Consider the following 15,908-nt stretch of genomic DNA (forward strand, 5'->3'; position numbering starts at 1 on the left):
TGGACCCTACCGTTATACCTAAATCTAAAACTTCCTGGTGGGCTGAGCTCAAGCCTTCCTTCAGCATTTTTAGGAAGACTGGGTCGTCCCTCCCTGGATTTCCCAACCTGGAATACTCCTCATATGCTCGATATTTATGCTCTGCATAATCCATGGCTGTCTCATCAGTTTTTTGAATCACTGCCATTATCGTTCCCCAGCTACTCTCGCCTCCCCCCAGCCACTGCCTCACTTCCCCTTTAAAAGAGCGATATCTTTCTTCATTACTGGCGCTCCCGGTAGTTGTGCATGTACCATCCCGCATCCCCTGGGCCATTCTGTCCCACATATTCCTTGGGCACTTGGCTTTCACTATCAAATGTATATCTTTAGGGTGCATCTGGTGAATTTCAACCATTTCTTCCAATTTGTGCCAGAACGCTGAATTCCCACAGGCAACTTTAAGTGAGGGCAACTCGGACAAAATGCTCTGTTTCTTCCCGGGGCTGAAGGGCTTGTGAATAGTCATAATCAAGGTCAAGGGCTGGCTCGGATCATCAGGGTTCTGAACCTGACGTTGCCAGACCTCAATAGGTGCCATTCTAGTTGATCTCTCTGGGTAAAACCTCCCCCTGAGATAGCTCCATACTAATTCCCACACTACGCAAAATATCATAGACGGATAGCAGTTAAACAGTACAAACTTAAAACTGCAGAGTACGTATTCCACAATCTGCCACTTTTGAGTACCCGAACCCATGATGCCTGCTGTATTCTCTTGTGTCACACTTACAAACACATCATTAAAATACAGCTTTCCGAACGAGTATTCAGGTTTCCCCTGCCATCCGAAGGTAGAGCGTTCCTATGAAAAGGTTCGTAAGCCGGAATATCGTAAAGCGAAGAAGCAATTACCATTTATTTATATGGGAAAATTTTGTGAGCGTTCACAGACCCAAAAATAACCTACCAAATCATGCCAAATAACACACAAAACCTAAAATAACAGTAACATATAGTAAAAGCAGGAATGATGTGATAAATACACGGCCTATATAAAGTAGGAATACTTTTCCACAATCATTGCCTGAACTGTTCTCCATAGCGAAAATCTCACGCAAGCACTCTCGGCAAAAACACGGCACAAGCGCTCTCCAGTAACCTTTAAACTATGAAGCTGCCAAATCATACCAAATAACACGTAAAAATACACAGCCTTTATAAAGTAGAAATAATGTATGTACAGTGTAGTATCACTTACCGGAATCGGGAAGACAGCACCGAGCACACTGATGATGGTGTGTTAGGCTGAGTTGTTGGAGGTTAGGGTGGTGCAGTGGCCCCCACCCTCCGGGCAGCGAATCAATACCAATCAGCGAAGCATGCAAGGGTACAGCGGTAGCCGGGAGGCACTCAGCACATCTTTTAAGAAAAAAGTCGAAATAAACATGCTAATTAATTAGGTGCCGCCCGGCACGTAATTAATTAGCATGTTTCGTTTGGCTTTTTTCTTAGAGATGTGCTGAGTACCTCCCGGCTACCGCTGCATTCTCCGCGAATCGATATCTGTCCGCGGCCTGGGGTTTGGAGTGGTGGGACACTGGGGTGTCATCTGATCATCGTCTGTTTCCATTAGGGCAGGCAGGTTATCTTCTTCTATCTCTTCCTGCCATGATGTCGAAGGTCGAGGTTCATCGTCTGATGTGGAAGGCTTGAAAAACGACAGTACGGTATGCTTGACTGCTGAGCCTCAGGCATTTTTCTATCATATAGTTCTTTGTAACTACTCATTCGGTTTCGATTGTTATCCTTTCCTCTTCCAATTGCATCAGCTCTTCATCTATCAGTTCTTGGTCATGGGATGCCAAAACATCTTCAACATCATCTTCGTCAACTTCCACAAGCCAAACTCACTTACTCCTTACTTTGTTCACCATGATCGAAACGCTTAATTATGTCTAGTTTTACGCTAAGTGTAACACCTTTACGAGCTCTTTTAGGCTTTCCTGATACCTTACAACTCATCTTGCAAATGGCTGCTCACAGGCACGTGTTAGAGCAATGCCAGCGAGAATGCTCTTCCGAATCTGGGGGAGAGCGGCTGCTCGGGGCGCGCGCTGATATTTTTTTTCACGCGCTGCCTTTTTTCGTAACAGTGAAAACACCTTCTGTTAGTGAAAACAGGGAACTAATGTAGGTCTTTTGTAACAGTGAGGTTTTGTAAAGTGAACGTTCGAAAAGCGGGGGACACCTGTACACGCTCCTACTCTGGCGTTTCGAACCGTACCATTGGTTACCACCTTTCGCAACTGGTGGTCCAAGTCTCACCAAGTTAACCAAGTTAACATGCAAAGATTCCTCACGTACATAAACACACATGCACACGCACACACTACTTTTATATCTACCAGTTCAGTTCTCCACGTTCGTGATACCTCGTGTTCCCGTGTGTCCACCGACCGAACAGATCCAAGTGTGAGTGTTATTTTAGAAAAATACTCACCAATTTAAGACTGCTAGGAACGCTGGCCACACGACGGGTCATGAAGGTATCCCACTTCTGATACCAAATGTTGTAGCGTGGATGAAATTACCGGAGAGACAGAGTCACTGGTAGATACAAAGCAGCTTCTTTATGCGACACAAGGTACAGCAGGCATTTTATGGAAGGAGACGCTTTCCGCAGAAAGGTCTGCTAGCTCAATGTGGGCTTGATACTTATATGCTAAACACAAAGGCAACCGCTACTTAAAAAGTTATAGACAATGCTTCCTATTGAAGCTACATACAAAATATCACACCATCCTTTCCTTCCGACGCCAACGTCTGAGTTGGTATCCACAGCCTTTAGGAATGTAAGTTATGTCTATGGTACATTTATTTGGCATTTCCCGTGCTAACGTAGAAGACAATTAATATTTATAATGTATAGATAATAGTCTTCAAAACTACAGCATCAAGTCAAACTACGGCGTCCGAGGCATCTGGTACTCACACCTTTTAGGAAGCCCATTGTGGTGGGCTCAATCCACAGTCCTTTGTCAACCAGTTAAAATAGAAGTCTGGTGGCCAAAGTCATTTAAGTGTAAACAAATCATCTACCCAAAAAAATTCACTCTATAACAGCCTCCGAAACAGAGATCACAGGGCCAGACCCTGCAGGGATTCGCACAGGTGTGGTTTTATTCTCCATTTCAAAGTGTGCAAAAAAAAACGTTGAGCTCATCTGGGATTGAAGCATCACAGCCATTCATGATGTTAGGTTTCGCTTTGTGGGTAATAATGGCTTACAACCCCTGCCAGAGCTGATGTGCATCCGATTCCATCTCTAACCTCAACTGGAATTATTTCATTATAGCCTACCCTAGGTCGTACCTGGACTTCTTGTATTGTTCAGGATCACCAGTATAAGTATGTTCTCGAAGACCTGCACTCATCCACGCTGGTCTTAATTAAGTCGATGACAACTGCAGTATATTCACTCAGATTTGAAGATTAATCCTGGAATATTGTCCAGTCCGACTCAGAGCAGTCCTATAATTGCTCCTCTGCCCCTCTTGACCATATCTTCTTGGTCTTAACCACTGGTTCTGCGGTCTTTATTCTGTGCCTTATACACTGGGAGTAGGAGTACAGCCAAGTGATCAGACTTTTCAGTGTGTGGGTGTGTGGAATGGTACAGTAAGTGTTCTCTATGGTGGTGTAACAGTGGTCAAGTGTGTTGGCTCCTCTAGTTCCACTGGTGATATGCTGGTGATGGTTGTTCCGAGATTTCAAGCTGACCTGGTTTAACACCCCATGATGATAGGAAAAGCATCAGAGTGTACTGCTTCATGCCTGCTGATTACAGTGCTCAGCTGCTCCAGTGCCTGCTGATGTTGGCTTGAGGTGGCATGTACACTGCTACCAGGATGATGGCGGAAAACTCCCTTGGCATATTAAAAAGAACATTTGACCACTATATAAGACAGAGCTGCCAAAATTGTGCACCATAATGTTAATCATAAGGCATACTCTTCTACCTTTAAAAGTCAGCTGTCGTGTTTTTGCAGTGAATGGTGTCACCATCGAGTTGCACACTGTATCAGAAATGACAGGGGGCAGCCATGTTTCCATAAAGCAAAGTACACAGCAGTCCCTGATGTACCTCTAGAACAGCAATCTTGCTGTGTGGTCTTCAGTTTTATGTTCTAGAGACTGTATATGCACCAGCAAGATAGTTGGGAGTGGGGGACAAAGGCCTTTGTGTTTCAATCGTGCTTGCAGACCAGCTCGACCTCCATATTTCCATTTTCTTAAGGTGGAACTGAAGTCGCAACCCAAGCGTGCAGTCCAATTTTGAGTAGCGATAGAGTTTTGTAAACGTCTTAAAATGATGCTTCTTACTGAAGTACCTATAACTGTGACTGGGTTTCAGCTTTAGTGGTCCTTAACGGGGATATTTGATGAATCCCATCTGAGCGGCACTTAGAATCACCACATATTGGTGCCATATTACTGACTTGGAGCAGGCTGAAGGGACCAAAAAACTATTCCTCTTACTTTAGATTATTGTCTTCTTTCTTTTTTAAAAATAAACAAAACTACCTAATTGATTACAGAGTGAATAATTGTGTATTTTATAGAAGTATTATTTTTCCCAGCAGGGAAGGGTGTGGTGAAATAGATGGGGGAAGGTGGGTTTGTTCTAATAGTATCAGTGGACTTCTATTTTATTGGCAATGAAAGAAAACAGTGCTTCAACTTTTCATTTTAGAATGCTATGCAGACTTTTTGAAAGAAGAATTTGATGTCAAGACATACACAGCTCAATCAATTCATCAAGCGGTGATTGTTGAACAGTTGGCAAAACTTTCTCAAGGGATCAGTCAACTAGATAAAGAGCTTCATGTGCAGGTACAAGCTTTTGTGTTATTCTCTAGATGTAAGATATGAGAAACAACAAATGTGCTTATAAGTTATCCTAACATAATATACTGAAATAGTTCCCTCAACTAACGTTATGTCCAACCTAACATTGATCACTTTTGTAACAGTGGTAGCTATTCAGATTTAGTATCACCAGCATGCTGGTCAGAGGATGCAAATGAAGAGCCATTGTCACAGCCATCCATGTCACTGGAGTACACCGAGCTTCATTATGTATTTATGTTACTTTATAACATGCTGGGATAAAAGTTATGCTTACTGTTGTATCCATTTACTTCAGTTCAGAAGTCGAGAAGCTACTTATGAAATAGCATAGGGAAATTCACAGGAATAGTATTTTGAACAGCATGTGATTGTATATCATTTCACAGACACAGCGGTTCCATTTATTAGGAAATTATTGTAGTTTTAATCATGCTAATTGTTCGTTTTGAAAAAAGGAAAGCCCTTGACTTCCTCAGCAGGAGACCACAGTCAGCACTGACTGGGAATAACATCTCTGCGCTGGTAGATAACACAGGTGAACTTCAAGGATGCATGTTTGGCCCACAGCTCTGTTCTGTCTATGCCCATGACTGGGAGTAGGCACAAGTCAAATGGCCAGTGACACCACTATTATTGGCAGAATCTCAGATGGCAATGAGGTAGGATACAGTGTGAGATAGATTGGCTGTTTGAGTGCTATTGCAGCAACAACCTTGTACTCAATGTCAGTAAGACTAAGGAATTGATTTGGATTTCAAGAAGGGGAGAACATACACCACTCCTCATTGAGAGTTCAGTAGAGGAACGAGTGAATAACTTCAAGTTCCTGGGCATCAACAGCTCAGAGAACATAAAGTAAATAGTTGGAGTAGTATCTGACCAATCAAGTCTGCTCTGTTATTCCATCATGGCTGATTTTGTTATCCCTCTCAACCCCATTCTCCCCGTAACCTTTGACACACTTACTAATCAAGAACCTACCAACCCCTTCTTAAAAATGGCCAATGACTTGGCCTCCACAGCTGTCCATGGCAATGAATTCCATAGATTCACCACCCTCTGGCTGAAGAAATTCCTTCTCTTCTGTTCTAAAGTGACGTCCCTCTATTCTGAGCCCTCTGGTCCTAGACTCTCCCACTATAGGAATCATCCTCTCCATATCCACTCTAGGCTTTTTAATATTTGATAGGTTTCAATGAGATCCACTCTTCTTTTCTTAAACTCCAGCCCGTACAGGCCCAGAACCATCAAATGTTCCTCATATGTTAACGGTTTTATTTTGAGGATACTTCTCGTGAACCTCCTTTGAACTGTCTCCAATGCCAGCATGCCTTTTCTTAGATAAGGGGCCCAAAACTGCTCACCATATTCCAAGTGTGGTCTGACCAATGCTTTTATAAAGCCTAAGCTTTATAAATATACTAGTCTTTGCTTTTATATTCTGGTCGTTTTGAAATGAATGCTTACATTGTATTTACCTTCCTTACCACAGACACAGCTTGCAAGTTAACCTTTAGGGAATCTTGCATAAGGACTCCCAAGTCCCTTTGCACCTCTCATTTCTGAATTTGCTCCCTGTTTAGAAAATAGTCCATGCCTTTATCCCTTCTACCAAAGTGTATGATCATACACTTCTCCACATTGTATTCCATCTGGTACTTTGTACATTCTGGTAATTCAAGTCCTTCTGCGGTCTCCCTGCTCCTCCACCTATTTTTGTACCTTTGTATTGTCTGCAAACAAGGCCACAAAATGCATTCAAGCTGTTGACATATAATGTGAAAAGAAGTGGTCCCAACTCTGACCCCTGTGGAACACCGCTAGTCACTGGAATCTAACCAGAAAAGGCTTCCTTTATTCCAACACTTTGCCTTCTGCCAGTCACCCAACCTTCTATCCATTCTAGTAGTTTTCTTGTCATACAATGGGCTCTTATCTTGTTAAGCACCCTCAGGTGTGGCACCTTATCAAATGCCTTCTGAAAATCCAAATAAACAACATCCACTGATTCTCCTTTGTCTAACCTGCCTGATATTTCCTCAAAGAATTCTAACAGATTTGTCAGGCAAGATTCCCCCTTAAGGAAACCATGTTGACTTTGGCCTATTTTATCATGTGCCTCCATTCTTAACCTCATTCTTAATCCTCCAGAGGATCTATCGTGGGCCCAGCATTTCGATATAATTATGAAGAAAGCATATTCATGGCTTTAGGAGATTGAGGATATTTGGTATGTCATCCTAGACCAGTAAACTTATACAGATGTACATGGAGTGTATTCTAGCTGGTGGCATTACTGCTTGGCCTGGAGGCTTCAATGCACAAGATTGAAAGATGCTGCAGAGGGTTGTGGACTCAACCAACTCCCATCATTAAAGTCACAAACAAGAGAAAATCTGCAGATGCTGGAAATCTGAGTAACACACACAAAATGCTTGGACAGGACTGGCGAAGGGGTTTTGGCCCAAAACATTGACTGTACTCTTTTTCTGGATGCTGTCTGGCCTGCTGAGTTCCTCCAGAATTTTGTGTGTGTTGCTTCGTCATTAAAGTGGTATCCATCATTAAGTTAAAGTCTGTCCCGAGCCTTGTGGCCCATCAAGCCGGTGCTTATGCCGGTTTCTGTGGCGTGAAGCGACTGTGAGTAGAAGACTGTCCCCCCCGCTCCCCCCCACCCGCCCCGGATAGGACGCCAGTCTATCGCGAGGTTAACTCCCAGCATTTGTCGGTACCCATTTTCAGCTAGGTGGACTAGAGCAGTATGCGGTTAAGTGCTTTGATCAAAGACACAACACGCTGCCTTGGCTGAGACTCGAACCCACGAGCTTCAGATCGTGAGCCCAATGCCCTAACCTCTTGGTCACGCGCCACACGATCCATCATTAAGGGCCGTCACCATTTGGGCACGGCCTCCTCTGATTACCACCGTCAGGGAGGAGCCTGAAGATTTAGGAACAGCATCTTCCCCTTTGCCATCGTATTTCTGAATGGCCCATGAGCACTACCTTAATGTTCCTCTTTTGGGCTATTTGTTTATTTTATTTCTTATTGTAATTTAGAGTAACTTTTGAAAATATTTTGCACTGTAATGTTGCCACAAAGCAAATTTCATGACCTACTGTAAGTCAGTGATAATAATCCAAATTTCAGTTGAGCAGGGATTAGTTTAGTTGGGTATTTGATTGCTAATTTGTTCAGTTTGGCATAACATTGTGGGCTGAAGGGCCTGTGGTGTACTAGTCTACATACTGTGTTCTGTACTCTCCATGGACTGTGCAGTCATGGCGTTTTCCCAGTAATTTCCTGTGGGAACCTGTCAAACAACCTGTAGCAGGTTAGCTCTACCGTGGGAACACCTCCATTTGTTTGGCTGGAGAGGAATAGCTGCCAAGAATCAAAATAAATATTAGTTAATTTTACAATTTTTAAAAATAGTTTTTGCTTACTTTTAACCTTTTTAATAGATTTGTTAATCATCAGTTTGAAATCATTTATTTGTTAATAGTTGGAATGGTTTTAGTGAATTTTGAAAGCCAAAAAGCTGGCTGCCAACAGTTCTTTCAGCATTTTCATGGGTGTGATTTATTGTAGTCTGAAGTGTGGTGTCTTTTTGCTGACCTCAAAGTCGAGTCTAATATTTCTTCCTAGTTACCTGGCGAGGTGCTGTAGCCACAGTGGCTTGAATGGTGCCTTTTAGTATAGTGCAGTACAAATGTTCCATAAATCCTGTTGAGGTTGATAAAGGGAACATCTTTTTTGGAGCTTTGTATCAGATTATTATTGGTTGGGTAAAGTTGGTGGGGTTGGGTTTGCAGCACAGCAGATATTTTGGATGGGAATGTATCTAAGACAAGGAAATTTGCGCAAAAGAATGCACTAGGCTATGAGATAGATAGATAGATATACTTTATTGATCCCGAGGGAAATTGGGTTTCGTTACAGCCGCACCAACCAAGAATAGAGCATAAATATAGCAATACAAAAACCACAAACGATCAAACAACAAAATGGAAGCTATGCCAGATGGAAATAAGTCCAGGACCAGCCTATTGGCTCAGGGTGTCTGACCCTCCATGGGAGGAGCTGCAAAGTTCGATGGCCACAGGCAGGAACAACCTCCTGTGACGCCCAGTGTTGTATCTCGGTGGAATATGGCCGGGGTCCAACCTCAAAAAGTTCAATATCCGGTCTACAAACACGTTCCTTGATCGTAATATGACCTGGATTTCACCAACCGTTGTTAACCAGAACAGTAAGCACCCAACTCCTTTACGCTTACCGTTCTCAGTGCACTTCTGGTCAGCCCGAACGGTCTGGAAGCCGTCCATGGAAAGGATTTGATCGGGTATGTCCTCGTGCAGCCCTGTTCCAGTAAAACACATAACCCTGCACTCCCGAAGTGTTCTCTGACGCCTGGCTAGCGCCGTGAACCCGTCCATTTTATTACCCACCATTTGGTTTATTATGAGTGAATTCTGGTAGAATGAAGGAGCTGCTGAGGTGGAGAGAAAACATTAAAACATAAAAACATCTTATTTTTTCCATGTATATCAATATTTAAGTGAAAGTTTTTATAAAAGGTGGAAAAATATTTCATAATATTTTGGCGTGTTTCTATATTAATGAAACAAGGTGCTTGAGAGTGACTAACTTTTAATTTCCTTGACAAGTGCCAATGTAAAAGATATAGGTACATGGAATGGTTAGATAGGAAGCAGATTGCTTTTGAAAAAAATTATTTGAAAAATCTTTCATGTTGGACCTCAAATTTATTGATTAATGAGCCAGTTTTTTTGCTCTAAGTTTGAATTAGCTTGCTAATTTAAGTTTAATGTAGTATACAGTACACCTTAGGATAAAGTACCATGTTAATTGAGTAACATATTTAATGGGATTGTGTTTTCGCAGGTTGTTGCAAGACATGAAAACTTGCTAGCTCAGGCCACTGGCATAGAGTCACTGGAAGGTAGGTGTATTTTCAAAAACACTTGCAGTGCAATGAGAGCTATGCAAACCAGATCGACCATTCTTTCCTGCCCCACACCTCAACAAGATATCTGGCAATTCCAATAATTTTGTATTATAAATGTCAGCAAACTGTCCCTTGAAACTAATTCAGACTATTCACAGGCTTCAAGAACCATGTCCTTTTATTACTTAAGATGTCAGATATGCAGATAATTTCATGTGGTATGACAAAAAGAATTCATGGTGACAGGGATTGATTGTGCAGCTTTATTACAGGGATAGAGGGCTTCCTTTGCTTTTGTAGATCCTGCTTAAGACAACCTTGTGAGGCAAAAGCCAACAATAAAAAGGAGAGATTTGTGTGGAGCTCTGCCATTATAAGAGGTGGTAGTGAGGAGGGAGTGTGGGAGTTGGGTTGTTGGCTGGTGAGTGGGGCTCCACTATGAATAAAAAAATCAGCTCCACAGGACTTGCCTGCTTTGAGGTAAATTTAGTAATGTGTATATATTTTTGTGATTTGACATCATATACTGTACCTAAATATTATGTTAGTACATGAAGCAATCAAATTGAGGAATGCCACCTATTAGAATTGACAGTACACCCACTGTATGATGCATACTGTATAAATACAAGTCTCTGACATTTCAATTTTCACATATGTATTGTATAGAGAGAGCTGCCCAAACCGGGTCTTCAATACATTAATCCTAACCACTGACCAGTTTGGGTTGTATCATTCAAACAATCTAGCTTTGCAGTAGTTAGCTTGCACAGTGCAAACTGCCAGTAGGTTTCAGAACGATGTGGCCAGCTTTCCAAAATAAGATTGAGGAAGGAACCCAACAAATGGAAAATTAACTAAATGGATAATTAACTCCTGTTGGTAGAACTCCAAAGTGTGGCACAATTGTTTATGAAGGTATGAATCCTGGAATATTTGGTTTGTCCACTTTATTTTTCATGCAATGAAAACTGCAAATGAAGGTTACTTGATGCGCGTTGAAATGGAGTTCCTAATTTCCAGATATTTCTATGTTTGTGTTGAACTGAGGAAACAGAGCTGAAAATGGGGTCTGTTGTTACAGATAAGCTGTAGCTAATTTAATGACGGTAAGAGTGTTTTTGGAATTACTTAAGAAAGTGACTGAAGGTTGAACTCTGAATTCCTTTTAGATAGATCTGCTGAGAAGCTTCCCTTGGCAATATCTATTTTGTGTTTTTTAGTTTAAATCCATTAAGTTTTTTATTAAGAAACATTTTTGGATTCCTTTTAAAAACTGATTAAAAGGCAATGATTTTAAGTTTCTTTTTAAGCTATTCTTGAAGTCCTTGTTTTTGCTTGTGAATGCCCACAAATTAAAATTGTTCTGCTATATTTTTCCAAAAACCTTTGACATTTAAAAATAACGTAGAATTGCCAAAATTACTGAATTGAGCATCTACCTTTTATATCACAGGATGTGATCTTCTGTCACTTGCAGCTTAAAGTTAAACATAAAGACAATTAGACATAGGAGCAGAATTAGGCCATTTGGCCCATTGAGTGTGTTTTGCCATTAAATCATGGCTGAAATAAAAGCAAAATAAAATATGGTACATTTAAAACCCACTCCGTAGTTGACTATTTGTTTTCGTTTAGTGGTATTTTACAATTCTTATCTTTTTTTGGTTTCATAAAACACTTGGAATTCTTGACAAGTTCAGCAGAATGGAGTAGAACTTGTTATACTCTTGTCAAGCATACAGCATAGAAAGATGTTGAGTAAATTTCTGATTTGGGAGTGACAATACTATATTATTAATAATAATACTTTGTCACTCAGGATGTACGGTACTTTATTCTGAGAGTCCATAAACTGATCTGGAGATTACTTTTAGTTTCTTGGAAAGATGAACTTGTTAAACAAGATGAGAAGGAGTAGAGTGTTGTCAAATTAGATGCTGCAGGCAGAATGAGCATGATGGACCAAATTGCCCTTTTCATTGATTTATGATTTGTACATTTGACTCCTGAACTTGTTTAGAGCTTCCTGCAACTAAGTCAATGGGGACTGTAGACTATTTGCATGAACAAGGACAAATCAGAATATTTATTAATGATGAGAGATTTGAAGTTGTTCAGGTGCTAATTGATGGCATTTATGTGATGAAGGTTAAAAGTGTATGCATTGTCATAATGGTTAATCGGAATATGTCTTCATCGCAAGGCTGTAAAAACATTTGCAAAAAGAACTTAAGTTACAAAACATTCGGACTGCCCTTCAATTTTGGGCACCGGGCACCAGTCACCAGTTGGATACAGTTCAGATTTACTACAATGATGCCATGTTTTAAAGAGTTAAGTTCTTAAAGATAATATGAAATTAATTTAAATTTGAGGTTAAAAGATAAAATTAGATTATTTTAAAATTACAGGGTTTTGATGGACCAGAGATAAAGAAACTATTTCATCCATTGTGGCAAACCACACTGTAGTTTAAAGCTAGGTCATTTATAAGTGAACTTAGGAAGCACAGTTTTTTAGTCATTAATGGAAATATTAAATTTTAGAATGCCCTGAATACTGGGTCAGTAGAATATTTTAAGATTTAAATTGACAACATTTTGCTTGGCTTGCCTATTCCTTTGTAAATGTTTTATAGGCTTATAACTTTTTTTTAATAATTTGACTCTAATACTTCTTAGGAGTTCTTCAGATGATGCAGACTCGGATTTCTGCTCTTCAGTGCACTGTTGACAGGTACAGTGGAAGCATAATATTATAGTGAACTATATATGTGAAATTATAGTTTTAGAAATAATTTGCATAACGCTGTTTCTGATACCTAGCGTGATTTATGTTGTATCACACATCATCATTTATTTTTGGTAAAAAAAAAATGGGGTTTGGCCTATTTTGGCGTCACAAAATATATATGGGCATTTTACATAATTCGTTAACGTCCAATCATGTACTTGATGGAGGTGAGCAAAGTTAGATAAATAAATTACAGATTAACAATAATGTGTTTAAATACACCACAAGTTGAAGTGACTGGTTCCTAGAAGTAATGGAACTTAAATAAATCAAAGTTCAAAGTAAATTTATTATCAAAGTGCATATATGTCACCATATATGACCCTGACATTCATTTTCTTGCGGGATATTACGGCAGAACAAAGAAATGCAATAGAATCAATGAAAAACTAAAATGATATGAAGTAACTGATGAAAAAGGAACATTAATTTTACTTTCTTTAAAATATATCATAGGCTGGTGCAATTCTACAAGTCAAAATACTGGTTATAGATCAGGAATTTTTGAATTACTTTGGGGAAAATGTTCATGGAATTTGCTAGGCAACCATTTACTCTCTTTTAGGAATATGATTCTTTGAGTAGGTGGTGTGTAGAGAAAATGAATGAATCTGTCTTTTGGTATGATCTTGCACACATCTTGGGATTTTGAAAATAAGTTGTACGGTAGATGGGAAGCAAATAGTTTAATGAGAAAACTAGGATGAGGACTTTTGAGTACAGAAGATGGGAAGCACTTTGCTCAAAGAAAGGTAGAAGTCTGAACACTTAAACAAGTTGCAGTTACAACTACATCTGAGAAATTTTTTGCTTGGCTGGGGTATGTAAGAATTGGAATAAATGCTTAAGGAATTTTACTTCGTTTCTGCAGCTTATGACCACATCTTATCATGCACTGAAGTTATATTTTGGCAGATTGTGGAAATTTCTGTGGTGTTTTTTAAGCAATTTGATGGTTTTAATAAAAGACAGTTGTTTGTATTGAATCCGTTTTATTAAAGTCAGCTGGCTTATAAATGCTCATTCTCATTAATCTGGAACTCTGTGCCCATCGTTGTATACTAGTTTTCGTATTGTCACAGTAGAATTTGAAACAAAAGCCTTGTAATACTACTGTGTTTTGCACAGAACTTTATTTCAACAATTCATTCACTCACTTGGTTACTTGCCAATTTTGTTTCTTTTGAACAGGATCAGAGGAAAAATTGTTGATCCTTACAACAAGATTGTTGCTCGGACTGCACAGTTGACCAGATTGCAGGTATATTGCTAAAATACAAATTTATGTAAGAGATGATTAGTTACCTTTGATCATAAACTCTATGAAATTTTAGATTCATGCACTAACTTTGAGTTGTATTAGTTTTACTCAAAAACTGTGTAAGTCATGACAAATGGATAACAAGCTTGGGTGAAGGTTAGGAAATAAGTATTGAACGAGATACCCCAGGGCTTGGGGGCTTTTTCCTTGTTGACAGTCATTTTATATGATGCTTGATGGAAATTGGCCAGTTTTGCACATTATAGTAAAGTAATCAAGGTAATAGAATTTTGGGATAAATTTTAAAATAAATAAGACTTTATGTGTGTGTGTGTGTGTGTGTGTGTGTTATTTATATATACACACTTGATGACAGATTGGTGCATGCTATCAGAATAGTAAACATTTCCAACTAAATTTTCAAAAAGGAAATTTGGGCCATTTTTATCACCACTAAGTTTTACATCAATATCAGCTTTAATATCACTGACATATGTCGTGAAATCTGTTAACCTTGCAGCAGCAGTATAATGCAATACATGACAAGTAATACACATGCACCCCTAACCCAAAAACTATGCTTTTCATTATATTTTTAATGTACATGTGATAAATCTGAACCTAAATATTGAACAGGGTTATGCAGTGGAGCTTCTGTTCATACACAGCTGCTGGCTGATGTCAATGAATGGTAGATATAAAGTTGATTCTTCCTCCCCTTTGAATTCATAACCTTATTCATAGTACATAAGTGACGTGTACTGGAAAACAGATGGCTGAGCTATTTTCTGTTGGCTCTAAGCAGCCAGGTTGAAACAATATTTGTGGCAATCCATGAAAAGGCATTTTAAAAAGCCTCAACAGAGAAATTACCTTGTTTCAGTTTATTTGTGTATAACAGTGGTCCCCAACCACCGGGCTGGGGACCGGTACCGGGCCGCAAAGCATGTGCTACCGGGCCGCGAGGAAACGATATGATTTGACAATATGAGTCTGTTGCACTTTTCCTCATTCCCTGTCACGCCCACTGTTGAGCCATTACACATGCGAGGTCATTACCCGCGCGTCATCCGTGTCAGCACGGGAAGGAGATCAACTCCTCAAGTTTGTAAATAATGGCGGGCTGAAAAGTATGTTTGACTTAAAATCTCTGCCGGCATTCTGGATCTAAGTCAAGGCTAAATATCCTGAGGTAGCCACGAAAGCGCTGAAAACGTTGCTTCCATTTCCAACATTTTTCTGCGAAGCGGAGTTTTCTGCAATGAATGCAACGAAAACTAAATTGCGGAATAGACTAGACAATAAGGAACCCCCTTCGAGTATCGCTGTCTCCCATCACCCCTCGATGGCACCGTCTTGTTGCAGGAAAACAAGCCCAGGGCTCCCACTGATTCAGCCCAGCGATATTGGTGTGTTGCAATGATTTTATACGTTCATACGGGGAAAATATGTGCTGTGTGTTTAATATCCAAATGTTACTTGAAATGTTATGATGCTATTGACTTATAAGTGATTTATATAACCATATAACAATTACAGCGCAGAAACAAGCCATCTCTGCCCTTCTAGTCAGTGCGGAACGCTACTCTCACCTAGTCCCACCGACCTGCACTCAGCCCATAACCCTCCATTCCTTTCCTGTCCATATAGCTGTCTAGTTTTTCCTTAATTGATAATATCGAACCTGCTTCTGCCACTTCTACTGGAAGTTTGTTCAGCACTTACTTCAAGCTCCCCTGTCCTCCCCTGATAATTGACATGGCTATATTCATGCAAGGAAAATATGCGCTGTGTGTTTAATATTAAATTCGTTTGATGAACCCTTTTAGAAACGAAATTGAGTGTATTAGCCACTTATCACCTATATTCCGTTCGTGATTTAACACTCCCCCCCCCGAACAGAATTGCCAAAAACGATTTGTAGCGAAAGAAATCGGCATGTACACTCATGCACACTGGTGCCCGCGCAAGGCTTCATGGTCATTG

General features: G+C 40.1%; 1 protein-coding gene across 4 annotated transcripts in view; it reads left to right on the forward strand.

Annotated features, from left to right (window-relative positions):
* The window catches only part of cog5 (component of oligomeric golgi complex 5), a 114,303-nt gene that overhangs the window by 5,938 nt on the left and 92,457 nt on the right, over window positions 1-15,908 (forward strand). For all 4 annotated transcript variants that reach the window (XR_011882952.1, XM_072241515.1, XM_072241518.1 and 1 more), the window contains exons 2-5: window positions 4,736-4,875; window positions 9,802-9,859; window positions 12,550-12,604; window positions 13,853-13,922. Coding sequence is in view for 3 of the 4 variants with exons in the window: in XM_072241515.1 (XP_072097616.1) it covers window positions 4,736-4,875; window positions 9,802-9,859; window positions 12,550-12,604; window positions 13,853-13,922 (323 nt within the window). In the remaining variant the exon portion in view is untranslated. The remainder of the gene's footprint in view (window positions 1-4,735; window positions 4,876-9,801; window positions 9,860-12,549; window positions 12,605-13,852; window positions 13,923-15,908) is intronic.

This window comes from Mobula birostris, chromosome 23, assembly GCF_030028105.1.
Source record: "Mobula birostris isolate sMobBir1 chromosome 23, sMobBir1.hap1, whole genome shotgun sequence".
Classification (NCBI taxonomy): Eukaryota; Metazoa; Chordata; class Chondrichthyes; order Myliobatiformes; family Myliobatidae; genus Mobula; species Mobula birostris.